The sequence below is a fragment of the Panthera uncia genome, chromosome D1 (assembly GCF_023721935.1).
Source record: "Panthera uncia isolate 11264 chromosome D1, Puncia_PCG_1.0, whole genome shotgun sequence".
Taxonomy (NCBI): Eukaryota; Metazoa; Chordata; class Mammalia; order Carnivora; family Felidae; genus Panthera; species Panthera uncia.
Genome location: NC_064808.1, coordinates 46,763,679 through 46,786,596, shown reverse-complemented (window position 1 = coordinate 46,786,596; position 22,918 = coordinate 46,763,679). Strand labels below are relative to the sequence as shown.

Here is a 22,918-nt window from a genome sequence, read left to right as displayed (position 1 = left end):
GAGAACAAATTGAGGGTTGATGGGGGTGGGAGGGAGGGCAGGGTGGGAGGGAGGGCAGGGGGGTGATGGGTATTGAGGAGGGCACCTTTTGGGATGAGCACTGGGTGTTGTATGGAAACCAATTTGACAGTAAATTTCATATATTAAAAAATAAAAAAAAAATGTTCTAGTGGTTTTGTTCATAATTGCCACAATTGCCCTTCAGTTGGTTAATAGATAAACAGAAGTGTGAGGTATCCATGCAATGGAATACTACTCAACAATGAAAAGGAATAAACAACTGATCTATGCAGCATAAAGGAATCTGAAATGCAGTATGCTAAGTGAAAGAAACCAAATTCAAAAAGCTACATACTGACATTACAGAAAAGGCAAAAACTAAAGAGACAGAAAACAGATCAGTTATTAAGAGTTTGAGGTGGTACAAGGAAGTGATTATAACAAGGAAAGGAATTTAGGGGGGTTGTCAAAAATGTTCTATGTCCTTATTGTAGTGGTGATGGATTATACAGCTTCATTCATTTGTTAATATCTACAGTACATTTTGATGTTTTTTTTTTTTAATATTTATTTTTGAGACAGAGCATGAGCAGGGGAGGGGCAGAGAGAGAGGGAGACACAGAATCTGAAGCAGGCTCCAGGCTCTGAGCTGTCAGCACAGAGCCCAATGCAGAGCTTGAACTCACGGACTGTGAGATCATGGCCTGAGCCGAAGTTGGATGCTTAACCGACTGAGCCACCCAGGGGCCCCCAGAGTACATTTTAAAAAAGGTACATATTACTACATGTAAATTATCTCACAGTAAACGTGACTTAAAAATGAACAAATAGATCAGATAAGATAAGGGAGAAGTCTGATTTTTATGCTTTGGGGATCTCATTTCATCACAATAATCTAAGTAAGCTGTTTATGTTTTGACTTTTTAAGACTAAAGATGATCACAGTATTTTACATCCTTCCTATAACAACAACAAAATCCTTTTATTCACAGTTGGCAAAGAGATAATAACATCAGTGTAGATTAAATTTGCATGGTAGTGAAATTAACTTTATGTGGAAATGTAAAGGGTATAGACTTTATGTGATTTATAATGGATATTCCTGTATTTGGACTTTGTTCTCCCATTAGGATTTTAAAACCTATTCACTGCAATGCTAGGCAATGAAACATCCATGAGGCACAAATAGAAATCTCATATTATTCTATAAGAAGGTCCAAGTCTTCTCATTTTTCCTTTAACTTTTAAGAAAACTATCAAACAAATTACACAGTCTAGCAAATATTTATATACCACTGCAGATGCAAAACAAATTAGAAAAACTGCACTATGTAAAACAGTAAAATACATATCCAACTGATTCCTTGGTGCCTTGGAATGGAGGTTTTCTAAATTTCTTGTCTTGGCCTATCTTAATATTCTCATTTTGTGTACAGTCAGTGGTCCTTTGTTAGTATATATGAGAATCACAGAGATAGAGCCAGTAAGTAGATAAATGTGCTGTCATATAGACATGGAAGATTCTGAAAGCCAAAGTGAGCAGACCCAGATCCAGTATTATCAATTGGGAATGGAAAGAAAAGCTGTATAGTGAATGGCCATAATCTTCATGGTATAAACCTTGCCAATGCTTACACAATTTGTCTCTAATGGAGTTATTCCCTTCCTTCTCCTTCATGTCTCCTTCCCATTCCTGTCCTCTACCTAAGTCACCAAATTATTTCCTTAATTAAGAAGCTCCAGAAAGTTAAAAGAGCACCCAAACACTGTTACAATCCATCCTACTCACGTCTCCTCATATTCTCACACACCAAAAAGCAATACAAGGGAGTAGTGAGAAGAAACAGAAATTGAGGTTCGTTTTTGAGGTACTTCAAAGGGAAATGAAGCAGAGAGAGTAGGCACACATACCAGACTTCACTGCAACAAAGTATTTACAAACATCTAAGTGGAATCACCAGGTCTCAATTCTAACCCAATAATAAGGAAACAGTCAAATTATATGGTTGGTTCTTGCTGACCAAAAGGGAATTTAGAATGTGATAAAAAAAAAAAAAAAACAAAAACTGACTAGTTAAAAATAGAACCATCTGGATTATTTTCCTTGCATTGAGACCATCCTTCCTCCCTCCCCTCAACTTCCTGCATGACCCAAGAAAGTAACTTTACCATCATACTCTGCCTTTTAACTTTGTAACATATTTACTTCAGGAATGTTGGGACCATGTGGAGTTTAGAATCTTACTACTAGACAGAATCTCAGAAAGTCTGAGGACAATCCATGGGGATATTCTGAAATTCTCACTCATCACGTAGATATATCCTCTTTCGAAGGATACTATGGGAATCATGTACCTAGAAAATGCCTGGTGCTAGCAGACGCTTAATAAATACATACTGAAAGAACGGAATGGATCAAATTAAATGGAATAGGATTAGATTGGGGGAGAAAAGCTCAATAAGGGCTCAAGAAATGCAGAGTACATTTGAAGGGTGATTTCCATCTCTGACCTAGTCATACAAGTCCCTCATGATCACTTTAAAAGTACTGTTTTTAAAGGATAGGTGTTGATGTGGGGGAACAAAAGCAAAAAGAAAACAATTAAATTTCCTTACTACTAACAGCCCATTGACAAGTTCTTGAAACAGGCAGAGTGACCTTCCTCTAGGAACTCAGCTGCCTAATGCTGACACTTTGCTAAGGGCAAAAGGCAATCTTAGCCTGACCCCTCAGGATCCTGTGAGTCTACCTCAAACATATAGAAATTCCTTTGGAAGCTTCCTTTATCTCTATCCACCAAGATGTATATTGGGAATCATACTCGAAGCATAAGGCCTACTGATACACATCTGAAAGGTCTCATGACTGAGTTTTTACTAAACAGTAATACATGACATTTTCTTAACAATAGCTAGCCCCCAACAGGGTCCTGGAAACCTTGTTTTCAAAATTCCTTGGAGGCTTGTGCTATCCCTAACCCCCTCCCAACCTAAAAGTATATAATCAGTCACCTGTCACAACCTCAGTGCAGCTCTTTCTGTCCATGGGTCCTATTGTTCCCGTGCTTTAATAAAAACACCTTTTTGCACCAAAGACGTTTCAAGAATTCTTTCTTGGCCCTTGGCTCTGCACCCCACCACCCAAACCACATCAGCCGTTGTCTGTGTTTTCCATTTACCTTTAATAATGTATAAAAATTAGCTGCTTGTGCCCACCCTGCACTGGTCCCTCGCAGACTGGGAGTGCTCCAGGATGGGGAGTACTGGTGCTGGGGCCTTACCCCCAGGGCGGCAGTGGGCAGGAGCCTGCAGCTGGAGCACTGGGAAAGATTTGGAGTACAAAAGGACAGATTTCCTCTCTTGCGGGAATAAGACGCCCTACTGGACACCCATGCCTCAGTGTGTTTACTCAAAAAAAAAAAAAAAAAAAAAAAAAAAGATGGTTTCATCACCCAGCAGGCAGAAATCACCATCTCTGCATTGGTCAAGAACATGGATGCCAACATGGATATTGTCTACAAGGATATGGTCACCTAGATGCAGCAGATCACTGTTCAGCAAAATAATGTCCCAGACTTCTAATGTGAAAAAAGATAATGATTATTTTGGAGAACAGTGAGTTTTCAGCCCTCAGAGCAGAATATGAGAAAATAAACCTTGAACTACATTGGTTAAAACAACCAAGTAACAGATGAAGTGATCAAAGTCTGAACAGATAACCAAATTAGGCTTCGTTCCAGAAAAGAGCAGAGTGAAAGAAATGTGTTCGCTGAAATGAAAGGAAGCTGCTGGAAATGAGGACAGAGATGGTGACACTGCATGCCCAGCAAGATAGAGCTGTCACCAAGACAGGCAGGAAGATAGACACTGAGGTCACCAGCCTCAAAACCATGCTGGACATCACAGAAGCTTGGTAACATTAAATATTTAGCAGGGTCTGGATTTACCTAATAGTAGCTCTGGGATTTTATTGCCTGTGGATATAATAAAGTGTCTATTTTAAGAGAAAAAAAAGAATGTATAATTATTACTTATTTTATTGCAGTTTTCAGTCTTGTGTCAGCTTAGTACAAGCTATGTATCATAAAATTTAAGTTCTAGGATGGCAAGAAGGGAAATTACTTTGTTTTTGCATCAAAGTGACTTGGCACACTCCCTTACATATACACTGTGTACTCAGTCATGTAATAGAGACAAACCTGTGTCAGAACCCAAGCTCTGGTCACTTACAGGCTACAAAATTCTGCAGTTCTGGAATAGTCTTGTAAAGATCTAAGAAATAAACATTCAATTATTCAAGGGATCAGTTCCAAAATCTCAAACACTGATTTCCATTTGATGTTTTGCTATTTTTTGAAATCCATCAATAAATCACTCCTAGTAGCCAAGAAAAAAGACTTTCTACCTTTGGTTTCCCACATATCAACAACTGCCCTATTTATCTCACAGGGTCATTTCCAAGATCAAATGAGAAAGTATGTTAAAGTGCTTTAAAATGACAAAGTATAAAGTCAGTCATTGAAAATATTACTATTTTTCAAGTTGGAGATAAGCCAGTCTAATGGAGGGAAAGAAAATAGGCTTAGGGATTGGATAATTGAAAGTTTCTGAATTTAAAATCTGGATTCAATCACTTAATAGCCATATGATCCTGAGCCAATGATCCTCAGTAAAATGGGGATAATGACACCTATCTTAATATTGTTGTTATGAAGATTAGAGATGATGTATGTAAAGTGCTTAATCCCATGTCTGGTACATTGTGTTAAGCATTCAATATTTATTATTATTACAGTCAATCAATAGAAATTTCTCATGTGGTTATGCTCTATATTAGTTCTACACAGCCATCATAAATGGTGAACACCAGCACAGAACACACATTTTTCTTCTGACAGAATTCTTTTTTTTTTTTTAATTTTAGCATACTAACCAAGAAATAGATTTAGTATACTGGACACAGTTATATGTGGAGTTTAGGGTATTAGTCAAAGGGATAAATTTTAAAATAACTTCAGAAACAAAATTAATAAATAATTGAATAACATGAAACAAAGAAACACAATTTAGCATTCTTGTTTTTATCCAATTGGGTCTCAGATTTCAAATGGGTGTGACAAAGCACTGACTAATGACCCACTGTCCAAAAACACCCATCTATTCAAGTAATTAAGTTAAACAATACTAGGATACCGATCACAAATCCTTCTTCACTGTATTTCCTGAAAAATATTATCTTCCCTCAACTCTCCCCTGGAAGACCATACTTCCCGTTTACTTTCCTTTTCTTAGTAAAAGGATTCAACTCTGCAAGGCTTCACAGGTAGGAAGAATAACTAGTAATCATTAGCCAAAATCCATTTTTCTGCATGCATGTAATGACACTGTCATCTTAGGATCTCTTTTGTTTTGGTATCCAGGCGATTACTTCACACTTTATCACATCCCACTCTTTAGAATTTATTGCATTTCTTCTATACACAGGGAATATTTCCACCCTTGAGTTTCTGTGCTCACTTGACAATTTGGTTTCTTCCTTTCAGCTTTTCACTCCCTGTCTGCTCAAAACAATACTACTCAATTTTCCTGATCCAGATGACAATCACTGGACCACACTAAGCAGAGCACATTGGTCAATTCTAGTTCTGGTCTCCAATGAGTTTAATCTTTATGTCTTAAAAATGCACAACATGCTCTTAAGAAGACAGGGACCTAAATGAAAATCCAATGAGGGCACATAACAAATTGGGAAACTGTGACTAAGGTGTTTTCATAATATAGTTGATTAACAGGAAAATCACTTTGAAAAATGAGGTCTGTTTTGATGCACATATCTTATAACTTATAATCCTAAAGGTTTTAAGTCAGAGCAAAAAGATTATTACTAGAAAGATGTAGTTTCTTTAAACAAAATAATTACATACTTTTAAAATTAATGACTGTCTAAATAAATATACTTACTTACATTTTTGAACAGTTGCTCGGCAAGTTCTCTGACATGCTTTATTATCTTCACTGGGTTATTTTCTTCAACCTTAATTCGCTCTACTTCAAAAGCTACCAACTTGGAAAAAGAACCAAATGGCAAAATATCAACTCCAAAAATGCTAAATTAGAAAACAGTATGATAATTTCATACAATTTGCAAACCAAAAAGCATCTAAAACATACGCTACTATTAAAACAAAATATTTTACATTTTACAGCATTTCACCTCTATTCTAAAGTTACAGAGTTGATTGAGTCCTTGGATGGTCTGGTGGTCTCTCCCTGATTATGCAGGGCCTTATTTCTTCTTGGGGAAGAAACTGAGAGAGACCCACTCATTCTCCAGGCCTCATTCATAAAATGCTCTCAGAGAATTTCAGACAGTCAGGAAGTCTCCAACATTTCCCTAGCTTACAAAACATGAACCAAATGTTCAAGTCAGGTCACTCAGACTTTAGTTCTAGCTCGGCTGACAGTGATTTGGAACAAGTCACTAAAACTCCCTGAGCTTCAGTCTCTTCATCTCTAAAATCAGATGAAAAAACAAAATGATCTGTGGACTCCTTCTAGTTCTTACAATATATAACTCTAATCCACTTCCCCATGAAACTAATTTACTGGGAGAACTGTGTTAAAAAAAATTTTTTTTTAATGTTTATTTTATTTTTGAGACAGAGGGAGACACAGCATGGATGGGGGAGGGTCAGAGAGAGAGGGAGACACAGAATCTGAAGCAGGCTCCAGGCTCTAAGCTGTCAGCACAGAGCCCAACGCAGGCCTCGAACTCACAGACCATGAGATCATGACCTGAGCCGAAGTCAGAAGCTCAACCGACTGAGCCACCCAGGTGCCCCAAGAGAACTGTGTGAATATATCTACTTGCGAGTGGAGAAAAGAGTACAAAAAGGAAAAAAATGGGAAGAATGATAAATAGATGAATGATTTTTTTAAAAAGGGTATAAGATTTTTCCTTCTAGAAACTAACAGATTCACTGGAACAGACAACATATAAAACTCTGTTCTAGGCCGGGATTCAGAAAGATTGTCAAACAAAGGCAAACATTCCTTTCCTTCTAACAGGCCTATTTGATTGGAGTGTGGGGACCAGACAACACACAATGCAGGCCGTCTCTCAAAGACTCATTAAGTCTTGGGTATGGTAGGCTACCCTGGGTTCAATGAAAACAAGGATCCCTTTCCTAGGAGCAAACGCTATTTTCCTTTAAAAGCACATTCAAGCAAATGAAATGGCCCAAGAAGGGTGGAAGGAGGGGGATGCTTGGGTGGCTCAGTCAGTTGAGTGTCCGACTCTTGATTTCTGCTCTGGTCATGATCCCAGGATTGTGGGCTCAAGTCCCACGTTGGGTTTCATGCTGAGCATGGAGCCTGTTTAGAGTCTCTCTCTCTCATTCTCTCTCTCTCTCTCTTTTTCTCTCTCCCCCTGCCTCTTTCCCCTGCTTACACAGCTCTCTCTAAAAACAAACAAACAAACAAATAAACAAACAACAACAAAACAGGGGTAAGGAGAAATTACTTAGATCTGGTATCTCATTCCTTCTAGGCCTTTGACTGAAATATACATAAGAACAACTGGTTTTCAAGTAACAACATCAATTAGACACTAAAAATTGTAACTGTAGGCAGAACACAGAACTGGATGACCACTCAGGGGAGATTCAGTAGGAATCAGTCCTTGCCTTACCATTATTTCCACTGTATATAAAGGTGTATAATAAAAGGTAAGTTGCCATATAAAGTTAGAGACCTAAAATAAAGCTTAATGCAGACTAAGTGGCTCTCAAAGTCACTTATTCTAGGAAAGTTTGGAGGAGGTGGTGAGATAAGAGCAGAGTATGAGAAATGGGAGGTCATGATTAGATTGAAAAGTAGAGGGAGGATACTCTAGGCAAGGGAAGGATTTACAAAAACAGTGAGAGGCTGTGGCAAGCAAGTTTTCTGCAAGTAATCAATCTGACTTACTAGCTGTGATAATGCTGCCAGAAGGAGTTACTAAGAGAATTAGATAGAAAAAAAAAAGGGAATATATAAACTGATGTAACTATTCAAAATGCTTCAGAGATTAATAAAATATGGGGACTAGAAAGGATCTTAGAGAGCATCTAATTTAACTCCATAAAACATTATGTATAGATTACTTAATTCAGGATCTAACAGCTGATATACATTAGTATTAGATAGTCAATGATCCATCATATTAAATGTTGGTATTAGGGAATCAGTGATTAGTAACTGATTAGAAAGAATTGCTCACCACAGGGCAATCTCTCCTAAGTCTTCATATGCTTTGTGTTATTAAATGAAGTATTTGGTGAAGGTCTCCATACTCAGAACTATAACATGTGCCTCTTCTTTCATTCTTATCTGTGATTACTTAACTATCTTTACAGAAAATAAAAGATCGCTCTCTGAACTGAGAATCTTTAACAACTTGAGTCCTATCTTCTCTATACACAATAAAATGACCTGTGGCAAAATATAATCACTATTACTATTCTCCACTATCTTGGGTGCCAGGAGTGTTTTCCTTTTATAGACTTCAAGGAACCTCTAGATTTATTGGTTCCAATACAGTGTTCTTTTAGAAAATGAAATGGGAATAATATTCATTGTTCTATCCACCAGAATGAGCTGCTATAAATGTAGCTAAATGATAAATGGAAAATGTACTAAAATAAATCAAACTAACACAAAATAGCATCCTTATTTTGAGTCACATTTGTCTTAGTTTTCCCTTTATAAGGCCAATTCCTTGAAGACAGAGACAAAATCTGTCTTCCATACATTTAAGATCTCCTACAGGAGACAGACAAATGTTGATTATTGATTAATAAGAATGCCATTAAGCCAAGCTATAGTTCTATGACACTAATAGACTAAATGTAACTGTAGTTTGAAATCACATATCTATGTATTAAACTTAGACTTTTATCTCTATGAAACTGATAAAGGAATCACTGTATTATTGCCTTTAAAAATAAGTTTTTGGGGTGCCGGGGTGGCTCAGTCATTTAAGCATTTGACTCTTGATCCAGGCTCAAGCCATCTGCCCTTCCCCCGCTTGTGTTTTTAATTTCTCTCTCAAAATAAATACACAAACTTATAAAATAAGAGTTCTATTTATATAACCACTGTTACTTTTTCAAAAATACTTTAATGAACTATGTACATTCAGGTGTTCAAGATGTTTATGTACTTCTGTAACATCCTATATTTTTCTAATTCTCCAGTCCACATTATAAATACCAAGATTTAATAAGCATAATAATAAATAACATTTGGATTATTTGGTATTTAATTTATAATATATTTAGGATTTTGATTAAAACACTTGTCCACTTTTAACTACTGGTCCAATTTTGTCTGTAAATATGCATTCATTTGATAAGAACTATACCTCATCAAAGAGATCACAGGATCTATAGGGTGGACCTCTTTCTGAAACAAAACCTGCAAATGCCATTCCATTGAGCACTTTAGTGAGGAAATCATTCTCAACCAAACCACGCTGCCCCAAGAAAGCTGTCTGTAAAGAAAGAAAAATTGAAATGACTATCTTATCACTTAGTAATAGATGAATTGTCAAAACAAAAATAGAAAGATCAACACCTGAATAAGTATCTTTATGTATAAATGTGTTATAAGATACATTCTCTCAAAAAGGGCTTTTGATACTAGAAATACTACATGTATTGGAAAAAATAAAAATGGGTCTATAAAGCAGGAGGAGAAACAAAAAATTAACACTCAATTTTAAAAGAAAAACCAATTTAAAATTAACAAACTCTAAAGACAAACATGTCAGTTCCATAGCGTTATTAAAAATTACCATAAAATCACACAAAGCAGAGATTGAAGAATGACCTTTGTTTAACAAACTAAGGTCAAAATACAAGGCTAGAAAAAGACAACCAAGTTGTTTCATTAAATGAGAGGCTACATTTCAGACAGATACAGCATTTTGGTACTGTATCATCTTACCTTGTGAAAATGTATTACCGGTTCTGCATGAATTCTTATAAGTTGTAGGCATGATCTATATCCTTGGAAAAGTTGTGCAAATAATCTAAGAAAAACTGCACGTACTTCTTTATCCTGAAAATATAAGAAGAAACAAGTTAGGTAACTGAACTTTCTTTAAAAAAATGCAATATCACAAAGACAAAAAGTTGAAAAGAATCTGAGAGGTTATTTAATAAATCTGTCTGTGCTTCCTACACATAAGTCTTATTTGTGGCAGCCCTGAGTGGTGGGCACCTAGCCCATTCCATTGTTGAACAGAGTAGGCTATTAAATAGTTCTTTTTACAAGTGAACCAAACAAAGCTTGCCTCCTAGTGTATCCAATTTTCCTCTTGGAAAAAAGTCACAAAGTCTAACCCTTTCACCATGTTAGAGAAGGACATATTTCCCAAGTCATTTGATTTTTACATCCATCAAAAGAATTACAGTCACAAATATAAAAGAAAATAATCTCAAAAGACTATATTTTAAAAGCTTATGAAATTCTTCCAAAGTCTATCCAATTTATAAAAATCTATTCCTATATTAATAAGGTATGACTTAAAAATATGTTTTGATAATTCAGGTTTTAATAAAATCATAGTTTTAGAACTATAATGAAACTTACAGATTTATTTGGTCAATCCTTTATTTAATAGATGAGGAAATGCTAAAGAATGCTTAAGTAACTTATCAAAGGTGTCCAGTTCTATAAGGCTTCTTCTTGGCCATAAAGCTCAACTCTAAGAAATGCAATGGGCAAAATTTAAAAGGAGACTGTATTATATACTAACTTTTCCATGGCTTCTAATCGAAACTATTTTCATCCACTCACTCTTCAAACTTGATTCTCTCATTGTCAACAATATGTGTATCCATTTTTTATAAGCTTCCCCCTTTTATCTTTGCCTGACCCTTTGGATTTGATACTTGGCATAGTTTTCCAAGTCATAACCTATGTTCTGATTTTTTATCCCACACTTACTCTTGCCTCCTCAGGGCAACAGTCTCAACTCCAGGTCAATGTGCCACCCTGTGGCTCCTCAGAGAGCAAGTCACAAGATCAGTCAGTGACAGTTCTAATTCAGTACACTTTTTACAAGGCTGTCCATCTGACTCTCACTATATTCAGCTTCTTTAACAGCCATACAAATAAAAGTACAGCTCTGTTTAAAAGGATCAAATTTAAATATTAAATTTCTTACCAGCATTTTTGAATGGGATAAAGCTGTTCGTGGAGGGGGAAAAGCATGATCTGCTACTTCCAAATCTGGGTGTAGAATCTAAAGCAAAGAAATTTGATTATATACAAAATCTTAATACCAGTAAAAGCTATTAATTAACCTACTTGGAGCATTAAGATGAAAAAGTATCAGTACATGAATTACAATATATTTCCCTCTATGAAACACAATGCAATTAGCTGAGGCAGCTCTGCATGTACTATTGTGGAAAGATCTCTAAGATAAAATATTTGATGAAGAAACATATTCTAAAAAAACACACACAAGTAGGGTCTCATTTATTTGAAAAGAAAACAAACCTTAAACTGTATATACACACACACTGATTAAATATACAAAATGAAAATGTAAAGTTCTGAAAGAATATATACTAAACTATAAAATATTAGTTACCTCTGGGAAGGGAACAGACTAGGGCAGAGTGATTTGTCTATATAGTTGAAAATGTTAAGCAAGCATCTGTTTTTAGGTTTATTAATGTACTTAAAATTAATTAATTAACTGAAATACTGAGGGGAAAGTGAATAGCTGATGAACCTCACAGCTGAGAGGGGGTAAAAATATAATGCAATGTGCAAGTACTACAAATATATGTAGAAAAATATACGAAACATAAAGTACAATTAATTCAACCTAGAGAAAGCTAAAAAAAAGGGTAATATTTGAGTTAGGCTTCAAAGAAAAACAGGTTGGGGGAGCAGGTAGGTAAGAAAGATCTATGAAGGACTTAACACAGAGAAAAAGATGAAATTGCATTAGTAGGCAGCAAATTTTTGTCTTTACAGAATCATTTCCAAATACTCAGGTTTTGGTAGTATACTTATAATTGATGGCAAGACCCATAAAAATACTTAAAAATGACGCTGAAATATTGACAATATTTATAACCAATAACCCAATCATTACTGCAGTATAATAATACAGTATAATTCATGTCTAGAAAATCATCCATGGTCATTACTCAGTTCAACTGTGTTGCCCTTTGATCACAGTTATTTACTAACCAAATGAAGCTCATATTCTTGTGTGTCAAAGCTCCCACTCAGTTAATCAAATGTGATTTTTTTGGTTCTAGCTTGACAGTACACTGTGTTCTCATGTCTTATCTATGGTACTACAGTGTACCACCCAATCCACCACTGTGCTTGACAACCACAAAAACAGGTATACACAGCTTTATCAAAAACAAGTTTTACTCACTGATCAAATTTGGTGGCACAGGTGTTGCAGGTTAAGGTATATCAGTGTGCAGCAGAATTTCTATCAGGAGCCATTGACTTAAGAACTAAAATGTTAATATTTGTTCATTTTGGTACTTCATCCCTGAATAACTATTAATATTATTATTAAGTAATCACATATAAGATTTAGAAACTTAATTATGATTTCTAGAAACATTAAACTTCTTTTCAATCACTCAAATACTACCTTCTCATCATCTGCTCTATCCATATACATATACCACCAATGTACTTAGTACTTTTCTTTCAATTGTCTTTAAATCAACTCACCTATTGAAATCTAGTATTTTATTGGATGATATCATCTATGAAAACATAGGTTTTATATGCTATTTTTAATACACATTATCATAAATACATAACTATTAAAATAACAAAGGTTGCCACATATGATCCCAAATCATATCCATCCTTGACTTTGGTAAACAGTCATTTAGGCATCCTGTGCATACAACATTCTCCTGCAGAGACAGACCAGGAAACAGGCCTAGAGACGGAACGTGATTTGCTCAATAGTATCAAGTGGTAAGATGCAGACTGGACTCTAAGTCTCCAGAGTCTTGCACTAGTACTCTTATTACTCTATCACATCTTGTATTCTAGATTACACTAGGAAATGTCAGTCTTCTCTAAATGTTCACATCTCACACATACCACTTAACAATATAAGGAGTAATACAAATTTGAAAATATTCTAAGAATAAAATACTTCCTGGTAATCCTAGACTTCTGAGTTCCTATTTAAGGGAAATTTTATTTTAAACAGCTCAGATTGGAATATTATTCAAGAATATGAAGGCCTTAGTTCTAGTAATGGCTTGAAAGTAATGAAGAATTTCTAAGTTACAATTTTCTGATGATGAGCAAATTGGCACCTAAAATTTTGTTGGTAAAATAAAATGCCATGCTTTTAAAAATCAACTAAGGGGTGCCTGGCTAGTTTAGTCCGTAGAGCACACGACTCTTGAGCTCAGGATCATTGGTTCAGGCCCCCTGTGCAGCATGGAGTTTACTTTAAAAAAGTTGAAAACAAAATCAACTAAAGTAAAATAATTACAAAAACATAAATGTGTCGGTGAGAAACACCAAAGCTACAAGACTTATTAAAACTTGATTCCAAAGAATGCTGGATATTTAATCTATCAATAAGTTACATTTTTCTGTAGTAACTTGAAAATATTGGCAGGACAATATCACATTGTTTTGCAAGTAGCACATCTATCAAAGGAATGGGATGTCAATAAGGAGGCTGAAGGAAAAAGAAGAAGTGCTATCTTCCAATTAGGGGCATTAGGGAAATCAGGGATTCTGAGGCAGAGTCTGGTCTTATTTTCACAGGTGTGTTGGTGTGTTTCCAATACCTAACACAGTATTCAGTATATACTAACTACTAAATAAATATGCCGAGTGAAACAGTGAATGTAAAACAAATAAATAGTCAGGATTTAAAGTATATTCTTCAAAAAATATCCAGTAAAGAATTCTATTCTAAATATTCTGAGGATATATTCATGTTTTAAGAACACACAACTCTTTTTAAAGTAATTACACTGCTAATGATATCTAATTCCAATGATCTGAGTTTACATTTACATCAAAAGAAAATTACTGTTAAAAATGTCATACCAAAGAAAGAGCTGCTTGAGTCTGATGTAGAAGTGGTTCCGGGAGGGAAGAGAGATGAATACATTCAGGAATTTTAATAGTGCCTCCATCCAAATCTGCTATGATTACATCTAGCTAAAGGAGATAAAAATTAGTCAATAATTAATAAAATGTATTTGTTGTTAAGGAAATTAATTTGGCCTTCATTAATTCAAAATAAGAAGAACTAGGTGTAGAAGAGACTCTTCGTTGTCCATAGGAACAGAATGTTGGGTTCATGACTTCCCAGCTACCATGTATTTCTTAGCTTCCTTTGAAATTAGGTGTGGCATGTGACTAAGTTTCTGATGATGGAATGTGAGAAGTGATGTGTACACTTCAGGCATTCAAAAGAGGGGGTGTAAGGCTCTCCTATGCTCTTCTTTTCCTTCCTATGGCTGAAACTATGAACTGGTTAACAACCCAACCTTGAATATTCAGATTATGACAATGCTGAGGGGATTTTTGGTGTACAAACAAGAGGGAAAGAAGCTTAGAATGTGAATGAGTTCATGGAATAAGCTGGTCTGGCATAATGGAATACCACTAGGGACTGCTGCATAAGTGTTAAGTAAAATTCCATTTTGTTTTAACCACTGTATTTTGGATGCTTTGGTATAGTAGTTTAGCCATATCCTAAGTAATACAGTACTCATTACAAGAGTTAACAAACAAAACAATTGGTATACACCAAAATGGTACCATTTGGGTGCTTCAGAAAGAAACTGATTTTTACATTTTACAACAGTCTATTTTAAAATAACTTACATAAAAATGTAATAGAGAAACCAGCCAATACTGTTGAAGTTCTTATGCTGACAAGAGGCTTAAAATTCATCCTAATTTATACATTAAAAGTTAATAAATTTATTTTTGGAAATACTTGGCTTGTCCTACCTCCAGAAACTGTTTATATTTAGTGGGAAAAAATGACCTTCAACCAGATCAGTATGCTTCTAGTTAGTACTAAGTAGGTTTTACTGATTATGTTTATTGATTTACACATATTTTCATATGCTGATATCACAGCAAAATAGGAACTAGATACCAACATATAAAGAAAGGAAAAGTAATTAATATATGAATGAGGGTCCCGTTTATAATTACAGTGTTGACTAGTACTTTGTCAGTTTTAATGACACCTATACTTTGACTACAATTGTAACTATATGTAAGTACCAACAGAGTTTGCATCTTTGTTGGCATTTAAAACTAAAACAAAAGTAGGATTACAAAATCTTAAGAAGCTATGGATCATAGATATCATATAGCCCAACCTTTCAGTAAAGATATTTTTCTTAAACTCCCTGAAGTGTCATGGAATTTGTTCTTTGCACTCCACTTACTGTGCTTGAGCATACATTCCTCACGTAAGGCACCCCATTTTTCATCATTGGTCAGCTCTCATAGTTGAAAACTTTTATACTAAGGAGAAATTTCTTTTTATATCCACTATACCCATTGATTCTACTTCAGCCTTTTAGAGCTACAAAAAGTGAACCTTCCTACAACAGCCATTTAAATATTTATATTTAGCTATCAAACAGAACCAGGATATTACCTGAGAAAATTTAAGGGTCTCATAGGATATGGTTTCTATACTCTGACAATCCTGGATGTTCCTCTCCGAAGCACATTATTTTCTTATAATCCCTCTTAAATAAGTTCAGTACAGAGAAGTAAACACAATATTCCAGCACTGGCTTAAATATACAGTATTCCTTTTCTTCTTTGCTATTTCTTTTCATATGGCATTAAGAATAGAATAATTTGGTGGAGCTCATACACAACTTGTATTCCACTAAAAGCCTTCACTCTTTTGCAAATACTTTTTGCTTTTTAGCTACTAGCCATTCAGCATTAACCCAGACCTCATTTCAAAATATGAATATATTAAAGCACTCATGACAAAGTATAAGTAAAATACTAATTAATGGATTATTTTATCTCCCTTTCTCATATATAGGATGAAGAATACAGAAGATAAAATTAGTATGCCAAAAAAGGGGCATTTTAAATATGAATAAATTCATTTTGTAGATCTTCCATACTTGCTATGAAAAAAAACTAATATTTATATTTTTCAGTGATGCTTTTTCTTCCAGCCAATCTTTTCTATTGGGAATGTAAGAGATCTGAAAATAGTAATCAGGTGAAATGTTATAGGATTCAAATAAATATGATAAGCTTTTAGTCTCATTAACTGGCAATTTAAAGATGAATACTTACAAGTTCATGGATATCAGTTTTAAAGATAGAATGTACTCCAATAATGAAAGGTGTTGGGGAACTTAGAACTTCTAGTAGCTGAGCCGGGAGAATGGGAATATAAGGATAACTGGAAATAATAAAAGAATATGTGAGATATATTTGTTTTTCTGTAATATGAACGTATTTTCTTTTATCTTTATGCAGTATGAGTTTTAGATTACCTACATTATCATTAATATTCTCATGGTTATTAACATTAAATTTTTAAAAAGAAAGATTTAAAAAAATTTTCATGTAAAAGAGATGATCAGGTATAACAAGATATAAAGTAAACAGAACCCAGGACAGCTTCCTTATCCCTTATCCCTCTGAGGTAAGCAGTCTTTTTAGGTTTATTCATCTTGCTTGAAAACATTTTTCCTTACATAAAAATCTGACATCAGGAGGTAACAGTGACTCCCTTATGGGCTCTCCCCCTCAATAATGATGATGATTTGTCTAAACAAAACAATCATTCAAATTCCATTTTTTGTATTTGATGTTTGAATTCAATCAGAATGGCAAAGTGCAAAAATTAAGGCATAGAATGCTCTCTTATCTAGAGGTTAAGAAAGGCACATAATAAAAAAAAAAAAGAAAGAAAGAAATTTTTTTAAAATAAAATATGGAGGCAGTCTAAATTTTTTTCTAGTTTGTATGACTTAAGATCCTAAGTGTTATGAGTATCAAATTGATAAAGAGTATATTAGAATAAAATATTTTATTCATAACACTATCAAGCATCACTGTTTAGATTGTTTTGGTTTTTACTTTTTACTATGGAAAGTTTTAACATGTCCCCCAGAAAATAAAGAGGAAAAAAGGACAATGAAACCCCATGTATCCAATCCAGATTTGACAATTACCAATGCATGGTTACATGTATGTTTCTACCCATTTTCATTCTCTCCCCTACTGTATTATTTGAAGCAACTCCCAGACATCATATCATTTATACATAAATACTTTAGTAGATATCTAAAAAAAGGTAAGGTATCTTTTTAAATATACATAATACCATTATAACTCCTAAAAATTAATAAGTCTTTAATATCAAATAACCAGAACTAACTTAAGACTTTTATCACCAATTGTATTTAGAGAGAATTAAATGTTGCTGACAATACTATGCAAGTTATTTTTTCCACTAAATTAATCAACACTCAGTAATGAACAACTTGGAAATTTTCCAAATTCTAGGTTAGATTTCCATCAGAATCATGTGTACAGTGTAACTTTGTAAAATATGCCCTTGTGGTTCAAAACTATTGATTGTGCTATGACATTTCAACTAATCATCAATAAGTAATGCAGAATTCAGGAATAAATTAAAGTACCAAGTAGAAAACCTCACCTATATTTAAGAGGAAACATTAAAGATTCCAGGGCTCTGCAAGCATCACTAAGTCTCTGGAAACTTGCAGAATGGAAGAGAACCTTATTTTCTGTGAGAACTGCACAGAAGAGGCTGAGGACATTTTGAATTCCTGAAAACACAAGAGCAAATGCTTACCAAATGCATTTAATTTTATATGTGATGCCAACAAACAGACTAAGAATGACATGGAATGAAAAAGCCAATATTTTTTAAAGCTCTAAAGAAAACTATTTGGTTAAACTATAAACTCCATACAATCTATGGGTATTTGTTTTCCCAAACTTTCATTTTGTCTTTATTCTTCAAATCAGTGTAACACTCAGTGAACATATCAGTTGTTTGGAAATACACTATTACCTTCTTTTCAACTTCATCTCCAAGGACTGTACTTAAATCCCTGTTTTAGATTCTGGCAATGTTAAGTAACTTTTTTCCCCTTTAAAGTCAATTTGTCTGATGTTAATATAACCACACCAGCTTTGTTGTTGAAATTTTCCTGGTATGTCTTTTTACATCTCTTCATTTCAACCTTTCTCTACTTCTTGTAAATATAGTTGGCATTAAAAAAAAATCCATTCTGACAACTTGTGTCTTTTAAAGAGATCATTTAATTGACTTATATTTATTGCAATTATTTCTATATATACATATAATATCTTATTCAATACTTTTTATTTGTTCTACCTTTTTTACCATTTCTAAATGATTAATAGAAATGGACCTTCTTTTATCCCCTTGTAAGTCCCCAGAATTTATAAGCCCTATTTTTTCTAGTGACAATGCTAGAAAATACAGCCTCAAACATACCAAATTGAAGTTAAAAAACTACATCATTTCTTATTTTCTTTTTTATTAACAAATCATCCTTAAATTATCAGTTGAACCTTAATTACATGGACCCACTAAATCAAGAGTTACCATTAGTTTTCTAAGGTAAAATACTTCCTCTATCTCCCTTTACTACAGCTTGTCCCTTCACATGAGGCATGCATATATCCTCTTAGCCCATTATTAACTGCCCATTATCCTCTTTTATCACTCCCAGCTTATCCCATATGATACACCTGAACTTATAGTTCCATTTTTAATTATATCTCATTTTGACTAATGTAAAAGTTTCATAACTAGTTTCTCTAATCCAGTCCTTATTCATTTCAGATCTATTCTCCAGCATGATGGACATAAAATACAAATCTGATTATGTCACTTTCATGCCTCAATCTCTTTGGTATCTTCCCATCCTTTTGGGTAGTGATTTTCAAGTATACTCTGTTCCACAGAAGCAATTTATTAAGAGAAGCTTTGCTTCAGTTTTATATATTAATCTCTGTGAACCTCAGTTGGTAAAATGAGGATAATTTCAAAACCTATCTTATAGGGTTGCTATGAAGAAGAAATGAGATAATACATAGAGTTCTCAGCATGGCACCATGGTAAATAATATATATAGATATATTAGCTGAAATTATGATTATTGTTGCAATTATTATTGTAATTATTATAGTTGTTACCATTAATTTCCTTTGAAGTTAGGATTCCGATGCTAAAACTGTTTGAAGACACCTGACGTACCAGACTAGGTCTGAGCTCCATGCCAAATTGTCTTTATGGTCTTACTTCCAGATTTCCAACCCAGCTGCTGCCTCCCACCCTTGTGTGATCAATATTAAACTAACCTAGCTCTCAGAACACTTCTTTCAGTTTGATATCTCTGCTTCTTATATTCATGTTCTTTTTTTTATGTTTATTTATTCTTGAGAGAAAGAGAGAGAGAGAGAGTACACAGGGGAGGGGCATAGAGAAAGGGAGATAGAGGATCTGAAGCAGGCTCTGTGAGGGCTCAAGCTCACAAACCATGAGATCATAACCTGAGCTGACGTTGGACGCTTAACCCACTGCGCCACCCAGGCGCCCCTGTTCACGCTCTTTTTGCCCCTTCATTAAAATGCGAGTCCCTCGGGGCGCCTGGGTGGCGCAGTCGGTTAAGCGTCCGACTTCAGCCAGGTCACGATCTCGCGGTCCGTGAGTTCGAGCCCCGCGTCAGGCTCTGGGCTGATGGCTCGGAGCCTGGAGCCTGTTTCCGATTCTGTGTCTCCCTCTCTCTCTGCCCCTCCCCCGTTCATGCTCTGTCTCTCTCTGTCCCAAAAATAAATAAAAAACGTTGAAAAAAAAATTAAAAAAAAAAATGCGAGTCCCTCAAAGATAATACTGGGCCTTATACATTGCTATACCCCTCCTGCCAAGAACTGACTATATAGCAGGCACTCAAAAATGTTTCACTGAACTGACAAGCTCTCTGAATGGTGACAGGAGTCACTATAAAAAGATGTTAAAACTTTCATTAGAAGATATCAGAGAATATCTTTATAAATTCAGATAGGGAAAGTGTAAAATACACGTCATAAATTAAACGATTGATAAATTCAATAATTTTAAATTGAAAATTTCTGTCAAAAAATAACAAAAAATGAGGACAAGTCTCAGACGGAGAAAAATTACATAGGAAGTATATAAATGTGAAAAAATGTTGCCAAAAAATATGTTGCCCTTGCTGGAGGAAACAAATCCAAAAATACAGCTAAGACCAATTTCAAAGAACTTACTGCCTAATTTTTCTTCTAGGAATTTTATGGTTTCTAGTTTTACGTTTAAGTCTTTAAACTATTTGAGCTTTATCTTTGTATGTGGTATAAGAAAGTGGTTCAGTTTCATTTTTTTGGCATGCAGTTGTCCAGTTTTACCAATATAATTTATTGAAAAGACTGTCTTTTCCCCATTGTATATTCTTGCCTCCTTTTTTGTAGATTAACTGACCATATAAGCATGGGTTTATTTCTGGACTCGAGTCTATTACATTGATCTACATGTTTCTGTGTCAATACCATACTATTTTGATTGCTATAGCTTTGTAGTATAGTTTGAAATCAGAAAGTGTGATACCTCCAGTTTTGTTCTTTCTCAATACTGCTTTGCCCCCAATAATGTTCTTTAGAACTGTTTTCTCTACACTCATAATTTGATCTGGAATCAGATATTCCAATTAGTTGTTGCGTTTCTTTAGTCTCATTCAATATGGAACATTATCACAATATTAACAAGTTTGTTTTTTTTTTTTTTTACTGAGGTAGAATTCACACCATAAAATAACCATTTTAAAGAGAACAATTTATTGATTTGCTTATGTTGAAACATTACTGCATTCCAGGAATAAGTCCCCTTTGACCACAGTATATGATCCTCTTAACATGTTGTTAAATTTGATTTACTAATATTTGTTGAGCATTTTTGCCTCTATATTCATTGAGATTTGGCTTGTAGTTTCCTTCCTTCCTTCCTTCATTTCTCTTTTTCTCTTTACTTCCTTCCCTCTGTCTTTCTTTGCTTCCTTCTTTCCTTCCTTCTTTCTCTTTTCCTTTCTCTCCTCCTCTCCCTTTTTCTTTCTTTCTTCCTCTTTCTTTCTTTCTCTTTCCTTCTCTCTTTCCTTTTCTTCCTCTCTCCCTCCCTCCCTTCCTTCTTTCCTTCCTTCCTTCCTTCCATGTCTACATCTGGCTTTGATATCAGGGTGATTGTGGCCTCATAAAATGGGCTTGGAAATGTTTCCTCTGCTTCTACTTTTTTTGGAAGAATTTGAAATGAATAGGTATTTATTTTTCTTTAAATGTTTGGTAGAATTCAGTAGTGAAGCCAGGTGGTCCTGAAGTTTTCTTTCTGGGATGTTTTTGATTACAGCTTCACTCTTCTTACTAGTAATTATTTGTTCAGATTTTCTATTTCTTTATGATTCAGTCTTGGTAGGTTGTATGTTTCTAGGAATTTATGTGTTCTTCCAGGTTATCTAACTGTTGGCATGTAATTATTCATAGTAGTCTCTTATGGTCCTTAGCATTTCTGTGGTATCAACTGTAATGTCTTTTCTTTCATACCTGATTTTATTTGCAGCTTCTCTCTTTTTTTCTTAGTCTTGTTAAAGATTTGTCATTTTGTTTTTCTTTTCAAAAAAAATCAAACAAACCAGATCTTAGTATCATTGGCCTTTTTTATTGCCTTTTTAACTCTATTTCATTTAATTCTGCTCTGATCTTTGTTATTTCTTTCTAACTTTAGGCTTAGTTTGCTCTTTTTCTAGTTCTTTGGAATGTAAAGTTAGCCTGCATATATTTGAGATATTTCCTTTTTCTTAATGTAGGTATTTATTGCTATAAACTTACATCTTAGATATGTTTTTGCTGCATCCCATAAATTTTAGTATGTTGTATTTCCACTTTCATTTGTCTTATGATGTTTTTGATTTCCTTTTTGACTTCTTCATTGACCCATTGGTTGTTAAGGAGCACATTGTTTAATCTCTATATATCTTTGAATTTTCAAATTTTCTTATTAATTTCTAAGTTTTATACCATTATGGTTGGTTGGAAAGTATGCTTTACATGATTTTGATCTTCTTAAATTTATTAAGACTTGTTTTGTGACCAAACACATGATCTATCCTGGAGAATGATCCATGTGCACTTGAGAAGAATGTGTGTTCTGTTGTTGGATGAAAGGTTCTGTATACACCTGTGAGGTCCATCTGGTCTAACGTGTCATCTCGGTCTTATTTTTCTTAATTGATTTTGTTTGCTTATAAACCCATTGTTGAATGTGGAGTACTGAAGTCCTTTACTATTATTGTTTTGTTGTCTATTTTTCCCTTCAAATCTGCTAACATTTGCTTTATATACTCAGACACTCCAATGTTGCATACATAAACATAATTGTTATATCCACTTGATGAGTTGACCACTTTGTCATTATACAATGACCTCTTTATCTCTTATTACAGTTTTTGGCTTAAAGTCTATTATGTCTAATATATCAGTATAGCTACCCATGCTTTACTTTTATTTCTATTTGCATGGAATATATTTTTAGATACTTTCATCTTCAGTCAATGTGTGTCCTAAATGCTGAAGTGAGTCTTTTTGTTTTGGGCTCTGGTAAAGACAGCAGCAGGCACCTGAAAATGTGCTAATTAGAAGCTGAACCTTCAGACAGGTACTGGTAAAGTAGCTGGGAGAAACAGTGGGAGATGGACATTTTTGCCAGCTCCCTCTGCAATGAGTTCTGGAGGGATAGTCGCTGTGAGTGCCCAGAACTCCATTAAAAACTGCCTGT

The 22,918-nt window shown here is 34.5% G+C and overlaps 1 protein-coding gene and 1 pseudogene across 3 annotated transcripts in view; one reads left to right on the top strand and one right to left on the bottom strand.

Annotated features, from left to right (window-relative positions):
- Nucleotides 1-22,918, bottom strand: part of SBF2 (SET binding factor 2) — a 478,944-nt gene that overhangs the window by 197,100 nt on the left and 258,926 nt on the right. For all 3 annotated transcript variants that reach the window (XM_049650241.1, XM_049650223.1, XM_049650233.1), the window contains exons 7-13: nt 17,741-17,873; nt 16,366-16,474; nt 14,119-14,232; nt 11,213-11,290; nt 9,988-10,101; nt 9,404-9,532; nt 5,966-6,064 (exon numbers count right to left, since the gene is read on the bottom strand). In XM_049650241.1, the coding sequence (XP_049506198.1) occupies nt 5,966-6,064; nt 9,404-9,532; nt 9,988-10,101; nt 11,213-11,290; nt 14,119-14,232; nt 16,366-16,474; nt 17,741-17,873 (776 nt within the window). The remainder of the gene's footprint in view (nt 1-5,965; nt 6,065-9,403; nt 9,533-9,987; nt 10,102-11,212; nt 11,291-14,118; nt 14,233-16,365; nt 16,475-17,740; nt 17,874-22,918) is intronic.
- Nucleotides 2,249-4,200, top strand: LOC125936241 (mitochondrial calcium uniporter regulator 1-like; annotated as a pseudogene).